Below are 10,152 nucleotides of genomic sequence, written 5' to 3'. Positions count from 1 at the left end.
ATCAACAGTTTTAGCTGTAGCAGGATGTTCAGCAGCAACAATCCTAAACTTCGAGCTCCCTCCGTACTCAAAAGAATCCTCATCATCATGATAATCCTCTGACGACCTATCAACTTCTTCTTCTTCTTCTTCTTCATCATAATCAGAGTCTTTCAGCTCCCTCAAATTTTCCGGAACTTCTGTCTCGGCTCCCTTTTCAGTTTCTTTTTCTTCCCTTTTGATATCTTTTTCCAGCAAATCTATCTCGTTTTCCACTATCAATCTAGGACTCACTCCGAATCCTCCAGAATTTTTCCTCGGGTATATGATTTTGTCATACCTTCCCCTATTTCTATCATAATCATCGAATCTGTCCCTTGTTCTAGTTCGCTCACCAGATTCCTGCCACGAATTGTAAAAGTTCTTCCTTGGTTCTTCTTCACTATCACTGTCTTTGCTTTCTCCCTTGAGTTCCAAGCCCTTGACCCTGTGCTTTCCTTGGTCCTGCTCATAGTTCTCTTTAAAATCGGCATCTCTGATGTGTCCCGCGTGGTCATAGGCAGCATCTTCGAAGCCTTCCTCAGTGTAAAAGGTGTTGATCTTCTTGTCACTGACACTTTCCTTCAACCTGGCAACTTCTTCCTTCTCGATATCGGTCTGAGCTCTTCTTAGGGCTTCTTTCCGAGGGACTTTCTTCACCGAACTCGATCTCCGGACCTGAGAGTAGAGTCTTTGTGGGGTAAAATCCAATTTTGTGCGGTTCTTTAACGGTTTTAGCCAATTTCCGGGCACGTATTTTGGTTCGGGAACATGTTCGTGCGAGGTATGTGGAATTATGTGATCTGGAGGCTCGTTTTTGCGAACTTCGGGGTTTCCCACTGGGACTTTTATCGACACCAGGCACTTGAAATTGTAATTCACTACGAGATAGAGCAGCAGACAACGTAACATTATGCTTCACTGATGAATAAACATTTTATTATTTATTTATTTATTTATATAACGAGATTCGGCGATGCTTGTTCACAGGCGGTAAGTTTCACAATGATTGGTTGGTATTTTATAAGAATCGTTCACCAGATCTGTTCCGTTACGAAGCGAAATCGTTTGTGGTTTCTAATCATCCTGAATCGAGCTCTTGTCACGGACTAAGCAAGAAAATTGTGTTGATCTTTATTTATATTTTGTACCATTGGATGCTTTGCCGCCAGACAATGGGACTCTGTTTGAGCAGAGGGGGCTAATATGATATTTATTTTTATTGTCATAAAAACCGAGATTGTTATTTTATTTGGTTTTGTCACGGTATTATAGATTAGAAAATAATCGTTGGGGAGATAACTTAATCATTTTTGGTTGATGATAAAATAATAAGGAAATATTATTTAAATAATTTATTTTTATTAATATTTATTGATTTTTGGGTTAATTGTTGTATCAATTATTCGATCACGGAAATTAAAAGAAAGTTTTTTACGCATGATAGGAATCATTCGTGATCTTTTGAGTTTTAAGTTGAGAATTTTTAATTGAATTTCGATTTTATGCTTTCTATGCTTGGATGGAGTAAGCAAATTTTAGTTATTATTTGTTTGAAGTGTCCTGGAAATTTAAATTGCAGTTATAGGAATGAGTGATCTGGAAAATTGCCAAGAAATTGATGAATTGTAAATTTATAACTGTGGTATTTTCTTTTTGGTAAAAAAATTGTTAAATGATTTCCGTAGTTTCTTTTTTATTCGGGTTTATTATGAAAATTTTTTGAAAAAAAAATTATTATTCAATTCATTTTTAATTTATGACTGCAAAAAATTCTTGGAAAAATTTATACCAAAAATTTTTTTATAAAAAGCCTAAAAAATATCATGTTACAATTTTATTGGAAAAAAAAATTTTCGGTCCATATAAATAAATTTTATAATTAAAAAAAAAAAAAATTAATTTTAAATTGTCGAAAAATTTTTAACAAATTTTGAAAATAAAAACTTTGAATAATTTTTCCATAAAAATAAAATATCAAAAATTTTGAGGATTTAAAATACAAAAAAAAAAAAAAAAAAAAGAATAGTAATATTATAAATAAAAAACTATATTATAAAAATAAAAGAGATAAATAAAGTTAACATATACTTTGTAATAATAACTATAAATAAAAAATTAACAATCAACAAATCAACAATCTCTTTATACAATAAATTATTAATTAATTAATTATTAAATTATAAATTAAACCTTAATTACATTAATATTAAAAATAAAAAAATCAGGTAACTTAATCAGACATGATAAATAAAAAATAAATTATAATTAAAGAGCGATCATGGGCTTCCAAGAATTGGAATCCCCGTTAGCCGTCAGCTCAATTGAGGATTTCTGAGTACTCGTAGGGTCAGAAGCTTTCAGCATGGAAGCTTTTGGTTCAAAGAACTCAAGAATCGGATGGTAATTATAATTGACGCGTCTACCGGGTTCCTCATAGTCATCTTCGAATTCTCCATTGGGTCTTGTATGGGCATCGGTTCCTTGGTCGAAAGCTTGCTCGAACCAGTTGTTGAGATTAGGATTGGTGTTGGTGTTAGTGTTTGAAGAACTTTCGTCCAGATCGGTAGATTCTCTCCTGAAAGGCCGATTGGGTCTTGAGGGTCGCTTGCTAACTTTCATGGGTCCTTTGTATCCTGGCGCTCGAGTATTGGGCGCATGTTGCTGCGGGAGTTTGTCAAACGGCCGTGAGGCGGAAGAAGATAATGGTTTCTTTGGTCGCGGTCGGGGCAGAATGAAACTTGGGTGGTTTGAACTACTTGCGTCCAATGGTTTTGATCCTCCTGGAAATTTGAGCAAAATTTAATCAAATATTTGTTTTTAATTCATTTTTTATTTTTTTGAATAAAAATTTAACTTTCATATTTTTGTGCAATCAAAACTCGAAAAGAATTCAAATTTTTACACAATGCTGCTTTAAAAAAAAAAACACACATTTTTCTACTCAGTTTTTTTTTTCGAAAAATTGAAATATAAATAAAATCTTCAATTTCAAGAAGACAATAAATATAAATTCAAAATAAAAATTTACCCGAAAAAAATATTTAATAAAATTTCATTGAAATTTTTATAAAAATATTGGGAAGATCCGACAGAATTATTGGTATGAAATTTATATATAATATCAAGAAAATTTTATACAATTTTATGAACTCATAAAATTCTTAAAAATTTTATTAAATTTTAAAAAAATCAGTAAATCGACTATTTATGTTTAATATATAATTAAATTACCATAACTACTGTCATAAGTGGAAGGTAACTTCGACAAATAGCTGGAAGGTCGCTCGAATCCCTTGGAGTGGTCAGTAGAAAATTCAGCGCCCGGGAAATTTTCTTCTCCAGGTAATGACGGGTCTTTTTGCAAAGGAGGGTACAATTCGGCGTATCCGTGGACATGACAGCTACAGCAAGATGGAATCTTGAAGATGTCAATGTGCAGACCGATATCGTTGTCCCAGGTTAGTAGTCGGTGGTAATTGTACACTTGGATACAAGATGAGCGGTAGTTGTCTGATATAAATGAACAACTTGATTTTGGTTTTCTAAAAATCAATTTTTTTGTTGTTACTATTATCGTTCATAATTATCAATTTTTTTTTTTAATGATATTTTAACAATAAAAATTGAAATTGAATTTTTACAATGATTTTTTTTTTAGAACTAAATATTAAAATTTAATAATAATCTAATTAAAATATCATAAAAACAAGTCGTACTTTTTTTTTTTTAATTTTGCCAATATTCAGATTAAAAAATATTAGCTATTTAAAATTTTGTATTTTTCAATAATTGATGATTAGTTTTTTACATTCTTGTACATTTAAATAATTTATTATTTTTAATGAATTATAATTCTTTAATTTTTTTAAATAAAATGATAATTATCAAAATTAAAAAAAAAAGAAAATTTTCACAATTGTTTTTATGAAATTAATTCAAGTAGAAATTTTGAATTAATTTAATTTTAATAAAAATGAACAATTGTTTAATTAAAACACTTACGAGCATTTTTCTAACCGCAATGTTTGTGTATGATCACCAGTATTTATAATGTACTTCCAAACGCCAGAAGCCGCTCTAGCTAATTGAGGTCGTGCATACATTACTTGTGACGGACAGGTAAAACCTTCTTCAACGTTATTGTCGATCGCTAAAGGATAATCTGACCTTCTGTAAATAGAAAATATTAAACGATTGTTACTCTTGAGAAAAAAATAAAAGATCTATCTTAAAAAAAAAAAAAAAAATACATCAAGACTGATTTCTTCACAATTAATTTTTATAAAAATTTTAAAAGTTTAAAATCACAAGAATTATTTTATTGTTTTTTATATAGTATTAGTTTTTAATGATAATTTTATATAATTACGAGGAATAAAAATATTTTTATAAATATCTAATAATAATAATAAAAATTACTGGCATTAATCTAAAGTATAGAGACATTTCACTCTGACAATAAGCTTACGTGGGAGAGACAAATTTTTTATACTCAAATGTCCCAAGATTACACTAAATTGCAGAGTACTTATTATTGATAGTTTTCTTCATTATTTTTCCTACTTGACAAAAATAATAATAATTACAGAAATTTTTAACAAAATAACTAAAGTTCAGCAAAATAAATTTTTTTTCTCGAAATGTTTCTTCATAATCTTCCACTGTATATTGTACAATTAAAGAATAAATATTTAAAATATAAAATTGATTGACAAATAGAACAATAAAGATTGCTCAAGATTAGCCAAAGTTTTTTAGTAAAACAGGCGTCCTTGAATGAGTGAAAAATGAAAAAATAAATTAGAAAGCTTGACGTTAATCGAGACGGCGATCTCTACCGTGATTTAATGAGTTATTTAATCTACTAATTTACTACAACTGTACAACTATACTGTGTACCATACCTTCTGATCTCATTACTCTCGTACCGCTCGTATCTAGTTTCTAGTGGGAATACATCAGCTTCGACGTCGTCATTCCTATCCTCTCGCTGGATGTTGTAATCCTTTAGCAAGTGGTCAACCATATCTCGGTTTCCTCTTATGCTTCTCAGTATCGCTTCTCTGGTTCATTCAATATATTAATTTATTAGTAAATCAATAATAAAAAAAAAAATAAATAATAATAATAATAATAATAATTGTATAAAAATTATTTTTAGACTGAGATTAATCAATTAACTTTGACTAGTAAATTAATTTTCAAAGAAATTGATGACAATTTAGACTTAGTAAAAAAAATATTAATAATTACATGCAATATTTCGGATGAAACTGTTCATCACTAAGCTTCTCTAAAATATAAAATTTTTTACATAAGTACAAAATTATGATTTTTTTAATTAAAAAACTATTTGATTCATAAAAATCCATTTATATAATTATTAGTAGATTTGATAGAAATCTAACTATTATATTTGTCTTCATGGTGGAGCTTTCGATAAATTTTTTTTTCTGACTCAGTTCGTCGAGCTGATTCAGAAAATACATATGGTTCAAACATTTATATGTGTATGTATTTGTATATATATATATATATATCCTTTCTGGACACAGCTCCTGTTAAAAGCGGAACTCAAAATTCCAATTTTAAAAGGTTCCTCACGGAAATTGAATTTTGGCGCTCCCTAATATATACATTGAAAAAAAAAAAACTTGAATCAAGACGAAAGTTCTTGAACCAAGAAAATAATTTTGAAGAGTTTCAATGTCTTAAATAAAAAAAAAAAAATTCTTGACTCAAGTAAATTTTTTTTTCTGTGTGCGATATAATATTATTAAATCTACTTACATTTCAGCTGCCGAATAAAATTTTTTTTATAATTACAGATTTTTAATTCATGATTTTATACTTATTTAAAAAAATTTTTGTAAATTTAACTTGTACGATAAAATTTTCATTTTAGATAATCTTAATGATGGATCACCATCAATTTATCTAAATAATAATAATAAATAATAGTGCGATACTTACTGTGGATAATTCAAAGTTTTTAAACAAACAGTTTTTCCAAAAAATGTACAGTCACTTGTCGTTGGTTCTCTTTTGTTACTATCAGCTGGTTTACGAACTGGTCGTTTTGATCCTCTTAATGGTTCTAAAAAAATTACAATTTATTATTATTGTAATTCAGTAATTAATTATTCATTACATATTTAAAATACTTTTAAACTAAATTTAAGAAATAATTTTTTTTATATGATCAATAAATAAAAAAATTTAATGAATTATGAAATGAATAGCATCTAGCTTGAATGCTATCTAGCTATTCATAAATAAGCTAGCTTAAAATTCAAATCTATTTAAGACTACTCCGGAAATTTATCATAATAAGTTAAAAAGTACAAATTTAATTAAAGACCTTTTTTTTTTTTCATCCTAAATTAAATCAAAAAAATCCGAAGAGAAAATTTCCCTTATTTTCTAAATTATATAAATTAAAAACTTTCTATTTTTTTTTTTAATTCAAAAAATATTTTTTTAATATTAAATTAATAGAAAAATATATTTTTATACCTGGAAGGACATTCCTGCGATTACTATTCGGCGGTCTTCGCATAGGAGGTCTGTAGAAAGGCCGTCTTCGGGTACCGACTCTAGAATTCCTGAGCTCGAGCGCCTGTTTGGTACAAAAAGTATATAAATAAAAATAAAAAAATAAAAAACCATATCCATTATCCATATGTATGACGGAACAATATAGTTATCGTTCTAGCAATGACTTAATTTAATTTTCTCCAGTCACGCGCTAATTAGTCTGTATCCTTAGCTCTTACTCTTTTACTCCCGCGATCATCATTGTTAATGTTAATGGCAAATAAAATAAAACCCACGCACGAATTGAATCTAATACAATAATTTGTCTTGTAATAATTCACATATATTTATCACAACACACAAGCGTGTGGCAAAAACGGATGGAAAAACTTTCTAAGACGTTTAAAACAAGAGTTTTGACACTAGTCATTAGTAAAAGTAGGCAATTATATGATTATATACAATACACATACACTTGTATACCTCTTGTGGTTTTATAATCATAATCGTGTATATAAATATTTTTTAGATACACAATTTCCATTCGAAAGTTCATACTTCTTGATCATAATTATGATCACAATCATAATCTTGAATACAGTTAAATATATATATTTTTATTTTAATTATAATTGTATGCAAATAATTAGATCATTGATAGTACCTCTGGTAAGGCTTCGGGCAATTCTTCATGGTCAATTGAGTCTTCAGACAAAATTGGCTCTGCATCCGGATCCGGTTCGACCGATAGCTCTCTAGCATTCTCGCGACTAATTACTTGTTCGCTTGAATTTTTTGATGTCTCTATCGACTTTTCTGTCGAAGAAATCTGAGAAAAAAATCGAATAGATCAATTATTGTGAAAGATACATAGTGCAATTTATTTTATTCTGTTTAAATTAATTTTTTTTTAAACGACGAAAGATACGAAAAAAAAAAAAAGAAAGAGAACTTTATTGATAGGAGAGTAAATTTTCTATAAAAACATAATCAAACAATTTTTTCATATTTTCAATATTTTGGCTAGAATTTTGATTTTTAATTTTTAAAAATAATTTTTTCATTAAATTGCTCCAAAAAAGGTTTTTTAAACTTTGGATTGAAATTCTGACTAAATGATGAGAGATACCGAAACTTTTACAAAGAACATTATTATAGAAAATTAATTTTTCTGCAAAGAAGTATTCATATGATCTTTAATTATCTTTAAAATTTTGACCAAAATTTTAATTTTAATTTTGAAAAAGTGAATTTCTCAAGGGATCACTCAAAAAATTATTTCTTGAGACTTATTATTTAAATTTTGACGAAACGATGAAAATTATCAAAAAATTGATGGGGATTTTTTTTTTTAAATTAAATTTTTCATGAAAAAGTGCTCTTGTCTTTTTTTTTGTATTAAATATTTAACCTAGAATTTTAAATTTAATTATAAGCAAAAAACTGTGAAGCTATAAAACGGATATAATTAAGTATTTACCGTTTTATTGTCAACGATTAAGGACGCGGAGATCTTGGTTTCACTTTTCTCGGGTTTTTTCGCCAGCATCTCATTTTTATCAGCTTGAGCCAAAGAGAAAAGCAGGACCGCCTGAAAAAATTTCACATTAGAATTTTCTCGCGTGTTTATTTATAAATAATTAACTGATCTTGAACTTGAGCCGTGGGTTGTGATCAATTAAATCAAGTGAAATCAATCGGAGATTGGCTGCAACTTTCGTCGCATTTATGATCGAAAGTGAGAGCAATTATACGGTTTTATTTATCTTCGATCTTTATTTTGTTTATTAATTTTATTTGTAAATGAAAAATATTCTATTCGTATATGTAAATTCAATCGAAATTTATTCATTTTATTTGCACAGTCACCGGCAATAAATCGATTAGAAAACGTTGTATTTATAAACAAACAATCGTGAGTAACAGAAAATGAGAAAAATGAATGGAGCGTAACCTTGAATGAGTTTTTATCAAAGTCTAATAAGTTTCTTATCAAAAAACATGGATGCATTGATTGATATTTTTTTTTAGAAAAAAAAATTGTAACTATGAATCTACAATTATCCAAAAACTACGAAAAAAATTAATTAGATTTTAACCACAAAAATATTTTGAAAATTTTTATCTTAAATTAATGAAAAAAAATTCTCAAAAAAATTTTTTTGTTTAATTTTTTCTCTATTAAAATGTTGACAAAAAAAATCAAATTTTTTCTTTTCTGGTTTTGTAGAAATAAAATTATTTGTACTTTTATTTTAAGCTACACAGAAAGAAAACAAGTCTTGAATCAAGCGTAAATTTTCTTAAATCAAGAAAATCTGAAGGAAGGCTGAAAATTTCTTGAATGAAGTTAAAATTTTTTGAATGAAGTTAAATTTTTTTAAGCCAAGAAAATTTCTTCTTGCTCCAAAATAACTTCAGTCTTCCTTATAATTTTCTTGGCTCAAGAAATTTTTTTTTTCTGTGTATGATAAAATTTTTTTGCAACTAACGCACGAAATGTTTTCAATTTTAGTTTCTTAAGTTGACCAAAATTTTGCTTACAAGTTGACAATTGTCCAAAAATTAACTTAATTTTGAACAGACAAAAAATTTTTATTAATAATTTTCTGGATTTAATTTTTTATCAGTAGATAGAATATTGTGATAGAATAAAAATTAAATTGTTTCTTCTTTAGTTTTATCAATAAAAAAGCATAACTTCTACTTTATTATCAAGACATCAAAAATATTTTTAACAATTTAAACCACAAAATATTTTCAATTTCATTTAAAATTGTAATCAAAATTTCCACTTACAGATTCGAAATTATAGAGAAAATAATATTGAATAAATTGTCAGATTTTGAACCAAAATGAAATACTTAAAAATAATTTTCTGTGTTCAATTATTTACCTGTAAAATTTTAATAAAAAAAAAAATCACCTACTTAACAAAAAACTCTTAAAAACCTAAATTTCACTCTCATAGCGCGGTTTACAAATTAGTGGGTCAGTTCTACTTTTATAAACAATCCAATTAATCACATCTCACAGGCTGCTAAAAATGTGCATAATTAAAACTAAAACGATAAATATAAATAACTAGCAACAGACCACTCTTACCGTAACCAAAGCCTTGTTCCACTCAAACCTCATTTTGAGTCAATCCCAAAAATTCCAAAAAAGCGTCACCGATGAGTGCAATCGTTAGTTTTCCAATCACTTAACACAATAGAGGCACATTAGAGCAAGAAGATATAACCACTAAAATCGTGTTACAATATTAAATAAAACCGCGTGTTCTCCTGAACTAGAGAGTAATAATGAGCGTGCCGTTGATCTGCGCGTACAAGTGAGTACCGTCTTCTCAGCTCGTTAGTTTTACCGCTCTGGGTACAGGTTTTGTTACTCTTACTATACCTGCCTCCGTCGTCCATCCTATTTTTTTAGGTCAAAAATCACTGGAACTGGACACATTCATCGAAGCGGGGACGTCCAGAAATATCGCCTTCATTCGGAATGTTATTCTTATTACAATCATAAAAATGAAAATAAAAATTACAATTTTTGTTGAAGAAATAAAATCTTGAGCGCAACTGAAGAGATATTCAT

General features: G+C 28.0%; 1 protein-coding gene across 1 annotated transcript; it reads right to left on the bottom strand.

Moving 5' to 3' along the window:
* Window positions 1-2,286: 2,286 nt before the first annotated feature.
* Window positions 2,287-9,696, bottom strand: Nt1 (Neurotrophin 1). The gene is made up of 9 exons (XM_074256839.1): window positions 9,664-9,696; window positions 8,039-8,149; window positions 7,223-7,387; window positions 6,538-6,640; window positions 5,995-6,118; window positions 4,926-5,084; window positions 4,024-4,191; window positions 3,253-3,563; window positions 2,287-2,801 (listed from the first exon to the last, which is right to left on the bottom strand). Exons 1-9 carry the CDS (start codon window positions 9,694-9,696, stop codon window positions 2,287-2,289), a joined length of 1,689 nt encoding a protein of 562 aa, XP_074112940.1.
* Window positions 9,697-10,152: the final 456 nt, after the last annotated feature.

This window comes from Cotesia typhae, unplaced genomic scaffold (genome assembly GCF_013202065.1).
Source record: "Cotesia typhae breed Kobodo isofemale line unplaced genomic scaffold, CoteBio_Ctyphae scaffold_152, whole genome shotgun sequence".
Classification (NCBI taxonomy): Eukaryota; Metazoa; Arthropoda; class Insecta; order Hymenoptera; family Braconidae; genus Cotesia; species Cotesia typhae.
The sequence above is the reverse complement of the archived record's forward strand: the minus strand, read 5'-3'. Positions and strand labels throughout refer to the sequence as shown.